Raw genomic sequence first — 23,206 nt, forward strand, 5'->3', positions numbered from 1 at the left:
AGTGTTTGGCATGAAAAAATAAAACTGAGTAACTTCATTGTGTTACCCAGAGGCTTCAGGTTGTTGCATATGAGCCTATTCAGGCTTGGTGTTGTTGCTTTAATTCCCTTCCTGGGTGGGAGGGTTGGAGAAGAAAACTTGCACTTACATTTGCAAACTTTAACGGTGTCATACAGCTTTCTAAAATTCTCATTTGCTTAACTCAAAATATATACTGAAAGATAATATTTGATTGCTGAGTCTGCGGGAGCAAGACATGGTAGATAGCAATTAAAAAAAGCACTGCACTTGCTCTCTCAAAAGTGAGAGCTGACCTGTTTGTGGATGAGTAGCAACATTGATCGGGTGTGTCATTCTTAATTGGGGAGTCGCTTGTGCAGCACTTGTTTTTTTTCCTAATGTTCTTTCTGGGGTTGTGACTGTTTTTACACTATCTTGTTACTCCATTTATGTTTTCATGACACGTGGGGGGTTTATGCTGGATACGTGTTCTTTGCACTGTTATGCCCAAGAGTTGGTTTTATCCGCCTCTCACAGGTATGTTCTTTTAGTAAGAAGATATCTGCCAACATCTTGTGCCTTTACTCTTGAGGACCCTGCCTGAGGGTGTAATGAACAGGTTTCAGTGAGGGAATACATTCAGTGATGCTTCTTTACAGCAACCAACATGTTACATAGCCATTGCTGGGAGAACAAGGCAAGGTTGTTGGTCTCCACATAAAGAAATATCCCCTTTGAAGGGTGTGTAGGTCTGTGATTTGTTCATCAACATCTACCCCTGCATTTACTCTCCTTTTGTGCCTTCCTACTTCAGAATCAGGGCAGGATTTCAGAATCGGAGAAGTTACTGAGGAATGTGTGATGACTTACCCCTCCATTCCTTCAAGTCCTCCACGAACAGAAAGCAGAGCTGCCTAATTTCCTAGCACACTTTCTTCTAAGAGGTTCTGCAGTTTAGTGTCAGTAGACAGAAAACTCTCGATGGGAATGTTCCACATAAAAGTTACTTGTATTTAAATTATTTTCAATCTCTCATCTGTATCTCAGCCAAGAATGAGATTCTGTGATAGCTGCGGTCAGCAGTGCTTGTATCTAAGATGACGGAGGTAAAACCTTTGAGGCAGTTAAGAGCATGCATCAGCCACTTGGGCATTTGGCTGCAGAAGTACTGCCCTGCAGGCCTGGATGCAATTTGCTTTTAATTAAAGAAAGCAGAATTCTGTGATTAATATTACAAGAAGAATTATTTATTATATTTCCTGAATATTTCCAGAGGGGAATTGAACTCTAGGAGGGAATACTGTCCAGAGGAATAATGCTGTGTACTCCTATCTTTCTCCTATCTTTTGGAATTAACAACTTGTGTTCTAGCTAAAAAACGCACACAAAATAACTTGTGAATGCGTGGCTGTAATAGCCAATTAGAAAGTGCAGAGTTTAATGCGAGATGAATGCTCTTCAGCAAAAGATTGCTGTATGTTGTGTTTTATCTGTCAATCTGTATATCTGTTTGTTAGAATGACCTTTGATTCACCCTATTCGTTAATGCGGAATGACTATAGCACGCCTGCCTTTAAACTTAATATTATTCTGCTCACATCTCCATTCTCATTATAAACACGGCTATTTTTAGCTAGCACAGATTCAGAATATGCCTTGTAAGCTTAAGGGGGATTTATTGAGCTCCTGTGTGTATTCACTAGAGATTCCTTGTTGAAGCTTGCTGCTTTAGGATTGGGGAGGGGTAAAATGTACTATTTAATTCCCGGCACATGCCTGCAGGAGCTATATTTAGCTTCAGCTACTTGTCATTGCCATTGTGCTATTTTTACAAAGGGATGCAGCAGTTTCATTGTTCAGGGGCTTAACTAGACATAAATGTAGATGGATGAGCTAGATAAACATTGGTGTACTGCAAAAATTGCTACCGAAAGTCAGTGTGTATGCAGTAGGTGTACTTGAGTAAAACTGCACTAGAGCATGACAACAGGAGGCACCTTGTTCAATAGACTGGTTGTGTAACTTCACCTGATTAACAGATGTGCTAAAAATTATATTTAATTTTGCTTTAGACTGATGAAGTAGTTTAACAGGAATAACAATGTGGGCTTTGTTTGTATTTGTACATACAAATTACTGCAGTGGCACAATTTAGTTCATTGCTTAATCAGTTATTAAGCTTTTGTAGTTGCCATGTATATTTTTAATGGAATACAGAGGAGAAAAATTAGTATGGAGAATGCTTGCTGCAGTTCAGTCCTAGAGGATGATTACATATGCACTACAAGATGATTACATATGCATATCCTTTTTGTAATGCATGTATCAGGGCTCTTGCTATCAATTACTATACTATTCGGTGCTTTAAGGAACAATATCTACTGGGAGAGTCTCCTTTTCCTATTTGGGGAAAATTAGGAATTCTACCTTGATCAATTAAGTATTCCAGCAGATTTAGATTTGCTTCATGATTTGCATTCAGAGAAATGTATAGGTATGTTCTGTCCTTTCTTGGCTGTTTAATTTCTCATTAAAAATACAGAATTTATTTTTAGCTAAAAAAAGAAAAAAGAGCATTGTGTCATTTATAAAAATACAAAAAACCTAAAGTATATTTTGTGTATCAGAAAATCATACAGGTTAGCCGTAAGTGAAAAGACTAATATTCTCCAGAGAGAGAGAGCAATGAATAGATCTGCAAAGTTGCATGATATCATTGTACACTCATTCCGTCAATTAGCTTCATGTAAAAATTCAATTTATGATAGAATTTGCTTTTTATGAACCTTGACACGGTGTTTTCTACAGGTAGAAAATTTCATATATGGTTGTTCATGTATTCCACTTCTGATCTTAATTTCTTATTGTGGACCTTTCTTAGGGAGCCTAAGATTTGTGCCAGATACTACAGACATCAAGAAGGACTGATTTATTTTCAGTTTTGGAATAATACTCAGCTTCAAATAAACCTTGTGAGGTAAAGGCTTGATGGTCTCCTTATCACAAATGACATATTCCACTTCTCCCAAATGTCCTTTCAATACCAGTATTTCAAGTAAAGGAAGGTCTAGGTGTTTGAGGGAATGATATGAATTCCTGCATGGAAGAAGCTTTGAAGATACCAGCACCCAAGTCCCTGTGGTCTGAGTTTTGCAATAAGAGACCGGTCCGAAGAGTCAACGCTGAGAAGCATCTGTAGCTCAGAAACCATAAAGTATGTCGTGAGAGCATTCCGATTTCAGTAATGCTGTTCTTTGCTTAGCAACATCCAGGGAGTAGTAGAACACAATGCTAGTGACATTTAGTTGGAGGTTTTTTTCTATGAGATTGGAGATTTTTGTCCTCCCAAAGAGAGTTACAGACTCTCTAACTAGTCAGCGGTTTCTCTGCTTTTCCTCTTTAGTGGTATAGGGGTGTGTGTTTTTTTCTTTTATCCTCCTGAGAACAAATGGGCAGAAGGATATTCAGCTTATGTACATAAGGGCACCTGTTACTTCTCCCAACACTGCTCTTAAGTTTTTTGTTTTTTTTTTTTTTTTAATACAGCCTTTATCCTTTAAGCCTGATTTTTATATGGACTTTATCCTTTGTCAGGTTACCTTGTGGAATCACGGAGTGTAGACTCAGTGGTGGGAGAAAGAAGGAAAAATCACAAGTATTTGTCTTTTGTTGAACTACTGTAAATTAAAACTGAAGGAACTTCTAATTTTAATTGTGGTGGCCAAATGAATACATAGGCAGACATGTGTGCATTTCTAAATGCCAGGACTGAATTTTTTCATGAGAACAACTCTAAATATAGACAGTCTTTGCATTCACAAATCGGTCTGGAAAGGACTGGAAGCTTGACGTATTTGAGTCCCATCTTCCTTGGTTTCAGCTACATAGACATCTCCATTTCCCTCCCAATGCTCACATTCTGGTCTTTCCCTGAAAAAAGATTCAGCTGTGTTCAGTGTGCTGTGTTTCTGTATGAACTGTGTTGCTGGAGCAGCGCTTGGATTTGAAAGCATGCAGTCTCCAAGACTGGACCTTTTTGGTTTTGGTCCAGTAATGCTTAGGCCAGGTAATTTTGATAGTAAAGATGGGAAATTGAGGTGTGGAGCCACATACAGAAAGAAAGACAAAAAATTTAGTCTGACTAGGCCAAAAAACCTATACTCCACTCTGTGATAATTGTGTGCAGTGTGGATGGGGATAAACCATGCAGCTTCTCAGCGTGAACGAAGGTGAGCAAGTAGGACTGGCCTGAGGCAGCAAGGAGCAGAAGAGGGCTTGAATCACAGAATCACTATGGTTGGAAAAGACCTGTAAGATCATCAAGTTCAACCATCAACCCACCACCACCATGCCCACTAAACCATGTCCCACAATGCATCGTCCACACGTTCCTTGAACACCTCCAGTGATGGTGACTCCACCACCTCCCTGGGCAGCCTGTTCCAATGCTTGGCCATTCTCTCAGTAAAGAAATTTTTCCTAATATCCAGCCTGAACCTCCCCTGGCGCAACTGGAGTCCATTTCCTCTTGTTTTATCACTTATCACTTGGGAGAAGAGACCAACGCCCACCTCTCTGCAACCTCCTTTCAGGTAATTGTAGAAAGCGAATGCACCATTTGGAAACATGGTCTGTATGTAGCCTGAATCATCACGGAGGCCCTGTGTGAGTACGACAGCCCTGATGAGAGCTCAGCTGCATGGCCCAGAAGCAGCGAGGAAGCTCTGGAAGAGCAGAGACCTGGAGACGCCACCAGCTCTTCATCGCTGCACACAGGGAGCTGAGGCTGTGCAACGCCATCCGTGTCAGCCACATTGGCACTCTGAACACGCTTTCGGCTGGCCATCTCTTTGCTGTTACTAGCATATTTATTGCCAGGGTTACCTGCTGCTGTTGAAAAGAGTGTGGTTAATTTGAGAAACTCGTCGTCTTTGTTACTGCCAGCTAATTTAATTAGTTACAGTTAGGCAGCTGAAATTCCTGATCCCTGATTTATTTGCACAATCCTCAAAGCTCTTAAAAGAATTTAAGGATGGCACCGAATAGAAGAAATTAAGAAATTAATTTTGTAGAGAGAGGTTCTCTGGTGCCTTTTGCATGATGGAACTGATGAACTAGTACATTTTTATTTCTCTTTATTATTGATGAATATCACTGATTGCCCATTGGAGTTGAATATGGAAGTGGAATGGACAGAGAAGGAGAGGAAAGAAGGAGGGAGGCAGACAGAGAATTTAACAAAAATGGGGTTTATACTCTTTTTAATGGAAAAAAAACCCCAAAACCTGAAAACAAAAAGGCATTCAATGAGAACAGGGACTAAAAGTCAGAAAGAGTGGCTGGGCACTCATGAATGCATGGAGCGTGTCCTGCTAATGCTAATTTGCATGAGAAGCAGGAGATCAGGAGCATGATGGGATCTGAGAAGAAAACGTGTTTACTGTTGGGCAAGTAATTTGATTTTTTTTTCTTTTTTAAAAAAGGAAGGTGTATTTGAGGATTGCACACTTAGAATAAGTTCTTTTTCAAATTTCAAGCCCTAATCCCATGAGAAATTATCCTCATTAGTAAGAATTGCTTTCTATAAGCAGTTCAGAAATTAAAATGGAAAGATTTTATTCTGAATTTATATATTTTTTAGTCTGGTCTTCTTTATCTTAATGGGGAGCCTGAAATGATACGTTCTGGTATTTCTTCACAGTTATTGCAGTCAGTATCTGCAGAGTCTCAGAAGCAAACTGCCTGTAGCTAAGTGCTGGCATTTCATCTTGTATTAAATGTTGAGATCTACTTAGTGTCATTTTTACTATACTAAGGGAATTTAGGAAAGACCTGAAGGTGCAGTGTATGTGAGCCTTTGTTACGAAGTATGAATTGTTAATTTAGTTATGGAAAACACTGATAATAAATATTTCAGAAATTAGTGTTCCAGTTTGGAAAATAATTGAGGACAAAATCCTGCTTTGCTATCTGAAACACAAAATGCAGTATGTGTGGTGATGCGATACTGTAAGAAAAAATATTACAAAACAGAATCTTCTGCTTCTTCCAGTAGCAAGACATGCACAGGGATAAAATCAGAGTTATTGCTATTGCTAGTAAAATTGCTTAGGAATAAAGAAACAAATCTACTAAGCAAACAGAAGATATAAGAATTAAACCCAGGAGCTTCTGACCTGGTAGTGTTTCCAACTTTGTAATTTTTACAAACCCAAAAATTTAGATGCATAAAAGTATTTTCAGCAGTGAGGAGGAAAGTATATGAACATTTTACTCATTAACAATTTATCAGCATAAACATGAGTTTCCTGACTACTAATTCACCTACTGTGTATATTGTTCTCATTGTTGGTAATTTCTTTGTTGATTATATCTAATGTTGCTGTTCAGTAATTATTCACAGAATCACAGAATCACAGAATCAGTACGGTTGGAAAAGACCTGTAAGATCATCGAGTCCAACCTGAAAAAAAAAAAAAAAAAGAAAACAAAAAACAAAAAACCAAAATAAAACACAAAAAAACCCACAAAACCCACGCCACACAACAACAACAAGCCACAACCCACCCAACACCACACAGCACCATGTCCATCAAGCTACATCCCACAATGCCACATCCACACGCTCCTTGAATACCTCCAGGGAGGGTGACTCTACCACCTCCCTGGGCAGCCTGTTCCAATGTTTCACTACTCTCTCAGTAAAGAACTTTTTCCTAATATCCAGCCTGAACCTCCCCTGGCGCAACTTGAGGCCATTTCCTCTAGTCCTGTCACTAGTCACTTGGGAGAAGAGACCAACACCCACCTCTCTGCAACCCCCTTTCAGGTAGTTGTGGAGAGCGATGAGGTCTCCCCTCAGCCTCCTCTTCTCCAGGCTAAACAACCCCAGCTCCCTCAGCCGCTCCTCATCAGACTTGTGTTCCAGACCCCTCACCAGCTTCGTCACCCTTCTCTGGACACGCTCCAGCACCTCAATGTCCTTCTTGTAGTGAGGGGCCCAAAACTGAACACAGTATTCGAGGTGTGGCCTCACCAGAGCCGAGTACAGAGGCACGATCACCTCCCTGCTCCTGCTGGCCACACCATTTCTGATACAGGCCAGGATGCCGTTGGCCTTCTTGGCCACCTGGGCACACTGCTGGCTCATATTCAGCCGGGTGTCGATCAACACCCCCAGGTCCTTTTCTGCGGGGGAGCTTTCCAGCCACTCGTCCCCAAGCCTGTAGCGTTGCATGGGGTTGTTGTGGCCGAAGTGTAGAACCCGGCACTTGGCCTTATTGAACTTCATCCGGTTGGCCTGAGCCCATCGATCCAGCCTGTCCAGATCCCTCTGCAGAGCCTTCCTACCCTCAAGCAGATCAACACTCCCTCCCAACTTGGTGTCGTCTGCAAACTTGCTGAGGGTGCACTCTATCCCCTCATCCAGATCATCAATAAAGACATTAAACAAGACTGGTCCCAAAACTGAGCCCTGGGGGACTCCGCTTGTGACCGGCCTCCAGCTGGATTTCACCCCATTCACTACAACTCTCTGGGCTCGGCCATCCAGCCAGTAAACATTCCTGTTTTTTAATAGAAAATTACTCTTCTGATGTTTTTCATATCTTGAAGGATTTTTTCTTAAAAAAAACAGTCTAATTATGAGAGTTGCTAATATTAAATTAAGCTAATATTTTGTGTCCTTCTATGGAATATTTGTTTTCCTTTACAGACAGCATATAGTGATTACATCTCTGCAGGTGGATTCTTATGTCCTTGAGTTGTAGTTACCTTTACATACTCTTAGTCTAAGCCAATTTTTTGAGCTAAACTAGTGTTCTTTGCTACATATAACTTTGAACATTTTTTTGGGGTAAAGCTTCTTGACTGTGGCAGTTAGTCAACCTCATTGCTTGAGAAGCAGCAGACAGAAAGGACTGAGCACCATATTTGACTTCCCAGTACAAGAAATCCCCTTCATCACTGCTCTTTCCTCCTTCATTTATATGTTTCTTGTGTCATCAGCTGTTTTGGGGAGATCTGTTCTCAATCAGTAATGTTCTAGCTTCTGCATAAGTAACAATATTCTGGAGAATTATATGGAAATAGTCTTTAGACTTTAGACTTTACTCTCTACTTCTGGGTAGGAAGTACTATAGTAGTAGTTCAGTAGAAATCATTGATCTGAGTTGTAGGTTATACTTGTTTGAATTGGCAATTAATCAGTATATGAAAGGTATTATTGTTGAGTCAAGAGTCGCTACTGAGGGATTGGCAGAAGGGGACTAACTGTTAGGAAACTTTAATGCCCAATGTTTTCCTTTTCATTAGTGGCATAATGTTATTCAAATAGCAATTCTTTTCTAATTTTGCTTTTAATTCCTTTATAAAAGTGAGTATGGGAAGGATTTCCATGAACAGACTGGAGAGAATGATTTTTTAAAAAAAAAATGGTACCTGCTCTATGCAGAAAATATGTTTGAGGACAAAATGCATGAGAAAAACAAAAATGGTATTTTTTTGATAATTTATCTGTAAAATATTTCTTGTCAATATAGTAGGTGGTATTAATGTCTGGCACCATTGGTTAAGCGTCTTGTCATCTGGAACTTAGAAACACTTTTGTTTCCTTTTCTTCATCAATAGAAGGAAGGACCAATGAAGTAGTAAAAAATTTATGAAGCCAAAGTCATCATATAGGTTAAACAATTTATCCATATTTTTACTATTGAGTTTCCAGAATGCGAATCTGCTTAAAAACAAGAATCGCCCCCACCCCAGTCCATACATATTCTGAATTCCAGATGTGTTCAGGTAACAATAGGCTTCTTTTCCTGGCTGCCTGCCCTGAGAGGCCAGTGTACTCCATCCTTCCTTTTCTTCTTTTATGGATCATCCACAGGTGAAATTATGTTCGTAGTGACAACCTGCTGTTTCTTCTTCGTCTGCAGTGATGCAGTTTGGAGAAATCTAATAAATTTTATTGGTATTTGTAAAGACGAATGAAGTCTGCAGCTCAATCTGTTATTTGTGTAGGTTTGACAAGGCCACTGGAGTAAGTATACAACATTATTTAAATCGGGGGCTGTAGTATTTGGACCATTCTTCTCTGCAGGTGCTGTGGGAGAGAGTGGTAAATTGTTTTAAATTGGAGCTTTGCAAGCGTATGAAAGTGTAGGATGTTTTTTTTCTATCCTAGAGATAGAAAATCAATCTTTCATATTGTATGTGGAGTCCTTTCCAAGGTACGTGTGCATAGAGGGCTTTAAAGGAGATTGAATTTGGGTTTTTTTTACATCCTGTTCCTATTATATGAATCCTAAGCAATAAAACTTTCTCTGATCACCTGAAGGCTCCTGAAAAAATTATTTTCTTCAGTCGTGCTCCCTCGCTACACATAAGTCTACACTCCTGATGTAAAGTCTTCCTGATGTTGTATCTTTGTGTGTGTGTGTACGTTCCTAGGAAGCCTGCAAATTGTCACGGCCAGAGAAAGAATATAGGTTTGGTTGTTCTGTGGTTCTCAGAGATATTCTAAGTCTCTTATGTCCCCATTATTAAATGTCCCCAGTTAGATCTTACTTTTTTTTTTTTGGTGGGGGGGAGTGATAAGAGGTGTCCTCCTGTTGTCTAGATTAATAGAAGACCGTTAGGTTCTCTAGCATGGGGTGTGGGACACGTGCAGGGTCATCAGCAAGTTTTCTTTGTCAAATTCCTCACTACAACAGGGACCAAGATTATGATGATGCCCTTAAACCCTCCTGCTCGTCAATAGCTGTATGGTTTTATTTTTTTAGCCTTTTTCCAGAGGTTTTTCATTTGGTGTAGGATGTTGGTATTCTTTAAATCACTGGATTGTGGTTATTTTAAGAATTGATTGTATCCCTGTTTCTGTTCCTTCAGCCAGACTTAGAAACAGAATGGTATCAAATGTAATTTTTTTTCTAAGTTAGAAAATCCTTAGATTGCTTCTTAGTTTACGAAAAAAATTAAAAGGTTTCATAAAATGTTTTCTAAGTCATCAATTGAAAGGAAGAGTGTACTTTTAACTGTCTGAGGATTGATGACATCTGATAAACACAATTGATTTCCTGGATAAGTTGTTGACTTGAGGTTTGGTTTTTTTTTCTTGTTTGTTTTTTTTAATAAAGAATGAGGTAAAAGCTAATCCAAGAGGAGATAGGCATTGTTTCTAAATCTTTTTAAGAAACAGCTGTCCTTTTAGACATAGGCTTTAGCATAATATTGTGATGTCCCTGTTAGGGTAGAGATCTGTCTCTATCTCTGTCCTTGCTCTGAGACTTGGCAAAAGCTAATCCAAGAGGAGATAGGCATTGTTTCTAAATCTTTTTAAGAAACAGCTGTCCTTTTAGGGGGCCGGAATAAGAGCTGAGAAAGAATCCAGTGACACTTCCCAAATTCTCGCCTTGCTTCCAGCAAATTATATTTCAGGACTATAATGAAAGAATAGGTGGTGTATAGTGTTTTTGCGTGAATCAGAGGTTTGTTCTGAGTTTGAACACTGATGATGACATGGGGAGTGGTATGCTGGGAAGCTTCCTGCATGCTGTTCATTAAGAAAAAAGACATAGAGACCAAAATTTCATCGCAGAAGTAAAGTCTCAGTACTACTGAGAGTTAACGAGCGCATAAGACTAATGGTAAAGAATCATCCTCATTTTTAGTATTTGCTAACCAATTGTTCTATAAAATGAACATCAAAGAAAGATGAGGTTCATGCACTAGGTCTAGTCAACAGTGTTGTTTTAATCTGTTAGTTAACGGAGATGAACACATGTTTACAGTGACTTGTTAAGAGACCAGATGCTTTTAGTTTTGTATAATCTTTATCTGTCCACACTCAAGGACTTTAAAGGTTTTCCATTTGACTATGAACGTAATGAAGTGGTCAGTATTTTTCAAGAGTATGAAAGAGCATATCATTTAATAAATGGTAAACTCTTCTAAGCAAAAATGAACTCTTCATTTTTTCTATGTTAAATGTGGTATGGAGAGGAATTATGTAAGAGGAAGCCCAGGTGACTTTGTTCTGTACTCTTTAGTTTTTGAAGGATTAGGAAAAAAAAAAAAGCAACTGTTTACATAAGATGCAGTTATTTGTTAGATTGCTTTTTTTTCTTGAGATAATAGAATGGATGGGTTAGGAAAGCAAATTCTTGAGGGCACAGAAACTTTGTTGGTAGATCACTTGTATGGTCTAATTTAATTGAACTTTTGAAACGCACAGAAATGAAACATAGCTAATAAGTAATTTACTTCTATTTCTGTAGACACTGGAAGCCATTTTGAATTTTAAGTACTCTGGTGGACCAGGACATGTTGAAGGATATTACAGGAACCTTTCACTAGGCCTTCATGTAGAAGTAGAGCCATCTGTTTTCTTCACACGTGTCAGCACCCTTCCAGCAACAAGGTAAGACTTGTTTTGACTTTTGTATATTTGACTCATTGTCTCTATTATATTGGCTATAACTTAAAGACCACGCTGGAAACTTTCAATATCATCAGCAACATGTAGGTAAAGACTGGAGGCTTGCCAACGTGACACCCATCTACAAGAACGGTCGGAAGGAGGATCCGGGGAACTACAGGCCCGTCAGTCTGACCTCGGTGCTGGGGAAGGTTATGGAGAGGCTCATCTTGAGGGCGCTCACAGGCCACGTGCAGGACAACCAAGGGATCAGGCCCAGCCAGCACGGGTTCATGAAAGGCAGGTCCTGCTTGACCAACCTGATCTCCTTCTATGACCAGGTGACCCGCCCAGTGGATGAGGGGAAGGCTGTTGATGTTGTCTACCTGGACTTCAGCAAAGCCTTTGACACTGTTCCCCACAGTATTCTCCTGGAGAAGCTGGCGGCTCGTGGTTTAGACAGGTGCACTCTTCGCTGGGTAAAAAACTGGCTGGATGGCCGAGCCCAGAGAGTTGTGGTGAATGGGGTGAAATCCAGCTGGCAGCCGGTCACAAGCGGAGTCCCCCAGGGCTCAGTTTTGGGACCGGTCTTGTTTAACGTCTTTATTGATGATCTGGATGAGGGGATAGAGTGCACCCTCAGCAAGTTTGCAGACGACACCAAGTTGGGAGGGAGTGTTGATCTGCTTGAGGGTAGGAAGGCTCTGCAGAGGGATCTGGACAGGCTGGATCGATGGGCTGAGGCCAACCGGATGAATTTCAATAAGGCCAAGTGCCGGGTTCTACACTTCGGCCACAACAACCCCATGCAACGCTACAGGCTTGGGGACGAGTGGCTGGAAAGCTCCCCCGCAGAAAAGGACCTGGGGGTGCTGGTTGACAGCCAGCTGAATATGAGCCAGCAGTGTGCCCAGGTGGCCAAGAAGGCCAACGCCATCCTGGCCTGTATCAGAAATGGTGTGGCCAGCAGGAGCAGGGAGGTGATCGTGCCTCTGTACTCGGCGCTGGTGAGGCCGCACCTCGAATACTGTGTTCAGTTTTGGGCCCCTCACTACAAGAAGGACATTGAGGTACTGGAGCGTGTCCAGAGAAGGGTGACGAAGCTGGTGAGGGGTCTGGAACACAAGTCTGATGAGGAGCGGCTGAGGGAGCTGGGGTTGTTTAGCCTGGAGAAGAGGAGGCTGAGGGGAGACCTTATCGCTCTCCACAACTACCTGAAAGGGGATTGCAGAGAGGTGGGTGTTGGTCTCTTCTCCCAAGTGACTAGTGACAGGACTAGAGGAAATGGCCTCAAGTTGCGCCAGGGGAGGTTCAGGCTGGATATTAGGAAAAAGTTCTTTACTGAGAGAGTAGTGAAACATTGGAATAGGCTGCCCAGGGAGGTGGTAGAGTCACCCTCCCTGGAGGTATTCAAGGAGCGTGTGGATGTGGCGTTGTGGGATGTGGCTTGATGGTCTTTGGTGTGTTGTATTGTGGTTTTGTTTTTTTTTTTTTTTTTTTTTTTCTTCTTACAGGTCTTTTCCAACCTTAGTGATTCTGTGATTATGTGAATTATGTGAACAAATTTTCAAAACTCCTCGTTTAGGAGTTCAGCCTTCTTTAACTGCAGACCATGATTAAAGCAGTCCATGTGCATTGGACAATTTCTGAGGTTCAAACATTTTTTCATGATGCTTTATTTTACCAGGAACAGGATCTCTCTTGTTTATTGTAAAATTTGATGACTTATTTGCATATCTCTTCGCTGTTGTGATGTGTTGCTCATTACATTGTTTTGTGTTTGTCTAACAGAATCTTACCCAAAATGCATGTGTAAATGATGGTCTTCAGATGGGAGGAATGAATTGTAATAATTCTCTCCTGTGATGCTTGCTTTCTCTTGTAAGCCACAGAGTGGTTTCACATATCGTAGCAAGTTTTAAAGATCATGGCAACACGTGATTGTGGTCAAATGCTGTAATTACTAAAATCTGATTGCCTAAAATTCATCAGCAGCTGAATACAATCAATGTTAATTATTTGGTTTGATAAAATTGTGTTTATTTGCTGCTAAATACACAGTTCCTATTCTGTATGTTTTTATTAATTTTGTATTGCTTTACATACTGCTTAAGCAAAGCAGCTTTTGCAAAAATGAATTCTGTAAGTTAATGATTTTAATGATCCTTAATCAACAATTTTGTGTTAATGTAAGTTCACTATGCTAGTAGTTAAATACTCTACAGTCTTTAAATATTCGGGTTGTATTCAAACTCTGGCAGTTCCAGAGGTGGCCTTTGAATAGCTGTCATTCAAAAGATGAGTAATCAAGCTTGGGTTTGTTGGGAAGAGAGAAGATTGAGAATGGACTTTGTTTCAGTGCATAAGTACTTCTGAAGTATAAATATCAAGGAGGAGGAAATACTCTTTTACGTGAAGGATGAAGTTAGTGCAAGAAAAAATTGTTACAAGTTGGACAGGAATATGCTTTTATTAAGAATCCTCTTGTAATAATCAGCTACCCACCTACCAAAATAGCAGGATTATTGAAAAGAAAGCCAGTGTGCATAGTGGGAGCAAGCATTTTGTTTGGTTTAAAGTCTGAAATTATTTCAGTCCAATTATGTAATACTATTACTAATAATAGTTGAGAGTGAACTTAACTGAGCCAAGAGATTCCTACTGGTCCTAGGACCTTTTTCATGACAGACTTCAGAAATAAAACCCAAAGATAGTCAAGAAGGGAATATAAGTCTAGGAGATGCTTGGAGCATGTTTAATTTTCAAAGGGAAGAAATGAGTCACCAGTATCATACCGTTGCAAAATAGTCAAAGGATGGATGGACAGCAACATAGCTTGCAAAACATGAAGTGTTTCTTTTGTTCCTGTGGAAAAAAGAGAAGTAAAGCCTTAAGAAAAGTTACCATATCTAGTTTGGGGCTTGAACTTGGAGAAACTTGAAGAAAAGTGGGTAAGTTGGAGGAAGTCTAGAGCAAGAAGAGTGATAAAATGTGACTTATGCTAAAGCATAAGTTTAAAGAAACTCTTGGTCTTGCTGAAGCCAAAGAGAGGACTGACAGAGGACTTAAGTTTTTAATTACATAAATGGCACTGCCAAGAGGATAAGTATCTGTGTTTCACAGCAGGTAATACAGTAAATAATGACCTGCGCATATAGCAGGTGAATTTTAGGATTGGCAAAGATAACGAAACACCGAAGTAGTTTTTGTAAAAAATGTTTAAAAATGAGACGAACAAGATTGTCTCAAACTGAATTTCTTTTAATGAGTAGATCGTGTCCAGCTCTTACAAGAGAGACCTAAAACTGTATGGCTTTATTGGTAAGCAGGTTTGTCAAGCATTTTGCTGCTTGAAGGTGTAGCATAATAGGCATCATTTTATTCTTTTAGGAATTGCTCTAGTAAAGCAATTCTAATGCTACCTGCGAAGTCAGAACACAGTATCCGGAACAGCTGTTTGCAAAATCTCAGGAACCTTATTAATGATGCTCAGAGTTTCATCCCTGCAATGGCTCATTCTTAGGCCTTTGTAAGGTTTTCAAGGTTTAATAAGTAATCTCTCTTTATCAACCTGGAAGTACCACAGCATCTACTTTAAATAGTTTTCAAGAAAATGCATTATACAGGTTAAAATACTCAGTTTGCATTTATTATTTGCATGCGTAGTCCTCTTCATTCAGGGTCAAAAATGTCCTTTGTACTCTGTCTATGTATACTTTTAAACGGATGGCACGCCTGCTCTTTGGTTTGTTGCAACTACTTTCCTGTAGTCGCAGAGCAGTTTGGGTGTGAAGCTGCGAACCTTCCATAAAAGCTTCAAATACAGCATGATGCTTTTGTTTGAAACTCTCTTGTTGGTAAGCGGGCTTTTTGTGCTAGGGTTCCCCAGGTGTGTTTTGTGTAAGACGAGGTTATCCTACCCCTGCCTTGTCCGTCTGTTCTCAGGAATTTACTATGTGAGGAAAGTATTTAGTCCTGAAATCTTTAAAAATAGATTGAGGTGCTAATTCAAAGGTAGAGTTTCTGCATTGTTCCGCTGTGTACAGTTTCACAAGTCTTACAGCAGCAGGTGCTATATATAGTGGTTCCAGTTCAGCCAAGTGCTTCATATTGTATGCATTTGCTTCTTTCTTTGCCTGTTCATCATACTAATCAGCATTTAAGTCAGTGGAAACTTTATTTTCTGTGATTTGCTGATTGGAGATGTGGTTAAAGATGTGACTGTTTTTAATTAGGGTGCCAAAAATCTTTACTGAGTTGGGGGAAAATACTGTAATATTTAAATTTCTTTCAGAAATGTTTTATTGGAAGACCTGTCAAAAGGCTATTCAGATCTTTTTTTTGTTACATTAGGTATGTATTGTCTGCGAAGTCATGCATGCATTTTGTTTTTAAGTGCTTCTTATCTCTTGCTGTTTGTTCTATACTATTAGCAATATTAATAACACCATTCCTTTACTCCTGTGCTTCCCCATGTTGATTTTCCATCAGAAGAAGTAGTCATGTGTCATTCGATATTATGTTTTAGAGTGAAAAATAGCAGAAATATGTCATCTTCCAATCTGCTAAGGATAAATATTTATCATTAAATGAACAAAGTTTGTTTTTTGACTGTTGATCATCTCTGCCAATATCTGAGACTCAATGACAGCAAATTATAAGTCAAATTTTGTACTTCTATTCGCTCTGTTAAAATCTTGAATCTCATTTCCTTTTGATTTACAGCTGAGATTTCATTGCTTAAATTCTATCTGAGGCACTGAGCTATTTTTGTTTAGTCATTATGAGAAACTGTATTTTATAATTCACATTCTCAGCTGTCATTTCAGAATGAACGTTATCATTGCTTTCATTTTCTGGATTCAATTTTTTCCCTTTCTTTTATGTTTTTGTTGTTTTTATTTTACATTTTACCTCAACAGAAGTAAGAAACAATAGCGTACTAGCTGCTGGGCTTAAAAAGTCAAAGCAAAATAAAAAACTTTGAACATTGATTCTTCCCTTAGGCCTTTACTGAAAAAAACAGGAAAAATGTTAATGAAATCACTTTTTTTCCCCCCAATTGTAATATAAAGATTATGGTTTATGTAAAAGTCTTCCAAACTTAATTGGTATTTCTTTTATTTAGCTGCTTGAGCAGATATGCATGGGAAATATCACTGAAACTGCTGGGGATTTTGGTTTGTTTTTTGTTTTTCTAAATATCTAGCCAAAATTATGTCTTCCACTCATGCACAAGTTTCTGCTTTGTAGGGAGAAGTTTCATTAACTGCATCTTCAGTATATCTTAAGATGCGTTTAATCCTGACAAGAGGTCCTTTTAACCTTTATCTGTGCTGGTCTGTAGAGGCATCTGTGATTAGCTTGATGCAGCCCTTAACATGCTGCAGTGCCTAATCTGTTGCCTAATTCTCATTCAGATAGCAGCTTTCCTGTCGGAAGAGATCATGTTCTGTCAGTAAACGGACATAATCTGCTCCGAGGTTTTTCACTGGGTATATCAGCCTATGCTCACTGAGCTGCCTGCATCCAAAAAGACTGGCAGAACAGCCTTGTGTTGGGAAATTGTTTGCGTCTGATCATGTTACCTGTAATCCTTGATTCTGCTTGTTTGTGCTTGCCCAGAGATGATTGTCCCGTGATGTGTTATCAAGAATGTAGGTGTTTAAAGTAGCCCAGGTATAGGGTATAAGAGATAATGAGCTAATGTTGACAGTTTCCCAGTCTGACCTACAGCTCACTGACCTGCAGATCACTGAAGTCTTAAAGGGCTTCAGCGATCTACTTGTTTGACTGTTTGTTTACCATAAAATGCAGATAAATTTATACAGTAAAATTGTATTCATTGTCTTCAGTAATCGAGCATACCATGTTGATTGATTCGTTATTATGTCTTAGCCCCGAAACTACTGGTGTGATTCCAGGCCTCAGAACAGTTCAGTTACCAGCAGATTATAGACTGCCAGCAGAGATGTGATGATCTGATCCTAGCCTGCCAGTGGAGATCTGATGCTAATGGTTCAGTGTAAAGGAAACATTCTGTTGACAGTTTCATGTGATATACCTCTTCATTTTGACATACTGTTAACTCCAAGAAAGTCTGCCATTGAAGCTTGTGCTAGCTAGATTGTCTTGAACTGTCTTCTTTATGCGTGTTGATTCTCTCAAAGGCATTATCTGCCAGTTTTGCCGGGCACTGAATGTCCTTCCTTATTGCCTTTATCAAAGAGCAGAGAGCATGAAAATGGCCACAAAAAATACTCCACATGTTTGGTAAGAATTCAAGGCAGGCATGCATGCTCTGCATGCTGTGAGGTGCCTCTTGGTCTCCTTGCGTCCCTTGCCATTATGCCATCAGTACAAACATGCCTTAAATAAGAGCCATCTACACAGGTTGGAAAATCTTGGTCTTGCTTATTACAAAGGTGGCAAGATGGTCTGAATTTGTAGATGAAGTCAATCTGCGGTGCAACAGGGATGGTGCCTTCACTTTTGGGCAAAGCTCGGAAGCCAGATATGTTTGAATATTCTTACCTGTAAATTCTGCAAATTCAAGATGATGAACAAGGTAATTTTTTTAGGTTTTTTGAGGCAGCGGAGTTTTCTTCCTATCTTAAAACCACCGTACAGCTGACGAGACACCAGCTGCAGATCTCTTTTGGCAAGTGCAGACGCTTAGACTCTGTTCTTGTAATTGAGTCAGAGAAAAAGAAAAAAAAGGAACTGCAGCAGGTCTGACACTGTTAAATTCAAAGTTTTGGTTCATCTAACTGTAGGTTCAAGTTAATTTTCCTTTGTACCATTAATGTATATCATTTAATGAAAAGTTTTAGTTTTGTAAAGAAGGCGTCAGCTCATAGTAAAGCCTGCAGCGTGCTCCCTGGTCTAAAACCTTTCATTGTTCTGTATTTAATGTTAGTATCCAGTTTTTCCAACTTGGTTTCATCAAAGTGTTTGGAGATTGAAAAACAACAATCTTGACTATGTTGAGGGTTCTCACGAGATCCTCAGTTTGGTGGGTAGAACTTTGGGTCTTCATGAAATCAGACATAATTTTCAGAATTTCCGTTCCAGTTTCCAGGGTTGCCCACATTTTCACTACAGTAAGTTGCAACGCAGCCTCTTCAGCAGTGTCAGGTTTGGGTTAGAAATCCTGATCATTATGTATTTACAAATCACACAGAATCACAGAATCACTAAGGTTGGAAAAGACCTGTAAGATCATCAAGTCCAACCATCAACCCACCACCACCATGCCCGCTAAACCATGTCCCACAATGCCATGTCCACACGTTCCTTGAACACCTCAAATCATACAAGGGAAAGAGTAAGCAGCATGTTTCTTCAGCCATGGTCTAACAAACATTTTTGTTAGGCAACAGAAAAGTCTGTAGCATTTTTGGAAACACTTCTTGTTTTTTGTAGGCGAGTTTTTAAATTAAATGTTCCCATTTGCTACATTCAGAATGAGAATCATCTACCTACTGACAGGTAGCTGTTTCTAGTCTCCTGTTTCTCAATATTTCAATGTTCAAATGTCATAAAGCTTTGAAGGGTGGAGAAAGACTCTTTTGGTTGGGTGCTTGAAGAGCCATCTGTTTAGTTTGGAGGAAGGCTAAGATACGACCTGTTTAATATGAATGGATATTTCTACATGGAGAAAATAATTAGTGTTAAATTCACTGTTTTGTTAATGAAAAATAGGCAAAATAGAAACCAGGCAAATTCAACTACAAATAAAGCTCTCATTTTGATCAATTAGACTTAATAACCATTGGAAAAATCTGTCAAGGAATGAATTTAATAACGATTTTTTAATGTTCTCAGGACTGGATGTCTTTCTAGAATATATTCTTTATCTATACACACACAACTGAGCTCAATATAGATTCTACCGAGTGGGAACCTATGGCATGTGGGAGGTTACATCCAGCAGTTAAATCATCTTGCTAACCTTAAACTCTGCTAATGGTATAATGTTGCAGTAGGTTCACGGAAGAAGAGCAAAAAGTAGCTTACAGATAGAGAGAATGAATTTTTGAGATCAAAATGTTAAATATGTACAGTTTGGCACATGAAGACGTGAGATCATAAATCTGCAAATATTTATAGATGTGCTGGGAATATTTAGCATAATTGAAAAGGTTTACAACTGGGAGAAGTCAGATGAGGACAGTTCTTGGAATATGTGAAAAGGCCTTTTAACAATAAGATGGATAATCTAATTTAATCATCTAAAGGTAGTCTCGAATGCTTCATTTTCAGAGAATTTAATAAAAATTAAATTGAATTACAGAAACCCTATTGAAAACACAGTTGCACTGACCAAGATGCTCTAGATCGTTGTTTTGCTATGTTGCTCTTTGTGTTTGTCAGTGGCTTTTGGAGAACAGGGTTGTCATCTGGCACGCCATTGCCGATCGTCGTTGCCAATGCTTCTCTTCACTTTCTGATGTCTCCTTTTGAGTAGGGATGCCTGTTTAAAGAAAACAAAAAATAAGCGAACACAAGTGTGGATGTGAAAACACTCCATGATTTCAATTGATGGGGAAACTGAGCTGAGTCAGGATGTAGATAACTTGCTAAACTCCCCTGAGTGTTTCTTATTTAAACTGACTTTAAAACTAAGCTAGAAACAGAACTGCAATAAGATTATTCACTGAAGTGAGCTGTCATTAGAGCAATGCAGCTGCATCTAGATTTTAATACTGTGTTAAATGTCACTAAAGAATATAATCTGCTGTCATTTCAGAGTGGATTGGAATAGTAATCGCAATACCCCTGAAAGAAATTTCTAGATACAGTGTAATTGTGTTGCCAATTTTGTGACTATTTTTGGAATCATAACTGGCATTGTAACATTTTCAAAATACAGCATGATTTATCATGTCACTGACTTTTGCTTGTGTTATATCCTGAATTCTGCAATAGATGATAACAGAAATTAATTTGTACAGTAAATCTTCAAGACACTGTTGAATTAACTCAATTTTCCATAAAAAAATCAAGAATTCTTATTTTTTTATTGTTTGAAATGAGCGTTGACTTAATTTTGCATGTTATTCTGAGACCTTCAGATTATAAATCACCCAACTGAAAATAACTTTCTTTGTGATTCTAGTTTTTGCGTGTACAACCTTTTGATATATAGATTTTTGTGTTATGTGTAAAAGCAAATCTTGAACCTGAAATTCATGGTTGATTGTTCCAACGGAAACACCGTAGACAAATAAGGAAGATCATTGAAACGGAAAATGTTTGCATGTTGTGATTCTTAGTATTCTTCCACTTAGGCTCTGAAACTGTTTGTTTGACCCAGGCTTATTTCCTTTCCATTAGCAGACGAAATGACAGATGGAAAGAAGAGTAAAACCCTTTCAAGAACTTTTGTCCTTTATCCTAGCATCTATATACAGTTCAGTACAGCTTTAATTGATCTTCATTTAATATGGACTTTTAACATAATGCAATAATTTGTATATAATTCCGTTCAGAAAAGACAGATGTTGTATTTGTGGTGTCCGCTGTATTTTTCTGGATAATTTTATATTTTATTTCCTAGGGAAATGAAATTTATATGATGACTTTAACTGTTTCGCCCTCTTCCCTAGGTAAATTTTGACTAATGTCAGCCAAATTCAGGGAAAAGTTAAATATATTCCTGCTGATTGGTAACTGGACAGAGAAGAGATATCCTAATTTGTGTTCCAGTGAGGAAAGGCAGAAGCAGGGGCTCAGCAGTTACCCGCTGTGTTCGCTGCGCCATTTGGCATGGATGAGCTCAGGGCCAGCCAAAACCATTGCACTGCCCACTGTGGTTGATGGACGGGTGCAAAAGCTGTGGGTAGTTTGGGGGTGTATGACGAGGAGACAGAAATGTGGATTTGAGGAGTTGAGATTTTTGTGGGGCGAGAGTGTATTTCTGTCCTGTACATTCCAGAATAATCTATGAAGAGTGGATTATTTGGGTTTTGCAGAAATGGGAAACTCAGTACTAATTCATATTGTTTTCTTCTAAGTCCATAAGTATACGGACTAAAACTAGATGACTGTTTAACTTTGTGTGTGTTAATGTGTGATGATACCATGTTATCTCAATAGATGCTCTGGAGGAAGAAACCTCCCACAAAACCAGAACACTCAAACACAAACTGACTTATTTTAGATGTGTTTGACCCAAATTTTAAAAAGGAGCTAGTAACAGCAAAATGACCCAAAACCTCTAAAAAGAGTGGGAAGCCACTGATGACCTTGCACATTGTGCGGAATGTTGAAGTTCTCCACCTTCTCTGGGATGAATGGTAACTAACATCTACTTAACCAGACTTAGAGGACTCAAAATCCACTCAAAGTGGACTTTTTCCCCAGTAACTCACCCTGTACCTCCCTCCCCAAACCACTAAATCTTTAGTGTAAACTATTATATGGTGGTGGAGAGTTTGGAAAAGGAAGAAGAAATTGTGTCAATGTGGGGGGATAGGCTTACCCAGTTCCAGGAATCTGTGGCTTATGACTTGTATTTCTCAGCCAAAAATTTCAGTAGGCCATTATGGTGTATAATTTAATCATCTTTAGATCCATTTATTATTTTGAGTGCTTTAAGTTTTTTATAAGCTTACACACTTTTTTTTTTTAAAATTAATTTACGTTGTATGGAGGCCAGCGTTAATGGTTTAAGATTTACTCAATTGCCTTAAACTCCTTAAAACAAGGTTTTAGTTTGAAGTTCTCTGGTAAAGAGCTTAGTGCAAGCAACAGATTGCTGACTGGACTTGTGTGTAGTACTTCAGCAAAATCATACTGGAGTTCCTTTATCATACTTGCGTGAATATGGTTTGCCCCTCAAATCTCATTTACTGATGCTTTGAGATAGGTTCTTTAATTCCTATCTCACAAAGGATGGCCTTCTGTAAGTTTACCTGCAGTGAAAATTGATATAAATAGTTAGTTTGGCTTTCTTGCTAATTCTTTTCTGGAACTTTCACTTTCACCCAGATCATAAGTCAGCATCATCAGTGCTACACAGTCCTACTGACTGTAGTACGTTTTAAAAAAAAAATCATGCTAGTTTTCAGACCTCTAACAACTTGAGGGCTTCTTTGTTCCTTTTTAACTTTATTATGGTGTTACCTCTAATTTTCCAGAGCTTATGCTTTGTCTTGGTTTCCTTACTTGGACACAGCTCCCAGTATTTGAAGCTTGCTGTTTTAATTAAAATATTTCTGTAACCTATAATTGTGTTTGTTTTCCATTGCTCTAATAGTCTCTTTGATACTGTCCTGTATTTACTCTGAATGTCTAATGCTATCTTTTTCTACAGTCTTAATGTTACCTTTTTATACCGGTATCTTTTTCTTTCAAGTTTTCAAAGTACTGTAATAATTCTGTAACTTTGAGGTTTTTTTTTTAAATTAAAGATTTCCCTGGATAATTAACTTAAAATTTACAAGAAAAGAACTATTTTCCCTACATGTTTGTGTTGTGTAGTGTTTGAAGAGGACGAAATGAATGTCATGATGATGAATAATTTTCACTGCATAGTCCAAGGGTTCATATTTGGGAATTTCTGGTATTAGTGATGGTGTTTAGTCCTGAAGGGCTGCTGCTTGTATAGGTCCTTTATATTTATGGCATGAATTGTTTTATTTACAAAACCTTGGTTCTGCTGCCAAAAGATACTGCACAAGGCTTGATTGTTATTTCAGACGATTGTTTGGTTTTGCTACGGGATAAATAAAAAATTCCTTCCATGATGAATTTTGTAAACATAGTCTACACTAGAAGCCTCTCCTG

General features: G+C 38.8%; 1 protein-coding gene across 5 annotated transcripts in view; it reads left to right on the plus strand.

Annotated features, from left to right (window-relative positions):
• Window positions 1-23,206, plus strand: part of TRAPPC9 (trafficking protein particle complex subunit 9) — a 529,308-nt gene that overhangs the window by 172,186 nt on the left and 333,916 nt on the right. For all 5 annotated transcript variants that reach the window (XM_059815895.1, XM_059815893.1, XM_059815896.1 and 2 more), the window contains one exon: window positions 11,274-11,416. In XM_059815895.1, coding sequence (XP_059671878.1) covers window positions 11,274-11,416 — 143 coding nt within the window. The remainder of the gene's footprint in view (window positions 1-11,273; window positions 11,417-23,206) is intronic.

The sequence above is a fragment of the Gavia stellata genome, chromosome 3 (genome assembly GCF_030936135.1).
Source record: "Gavia stellata isolate bGavSte3 chromosome 3, bGavSte3.hap2, whole genome shotgun sequence".
Classification (NCBI taxonomy): domain Eukaryota; kingdom Metazoa; phylum Chordata; class Aves; order Gaviiformes; family Gaviidae; genus Gavia; species Gavia stellata.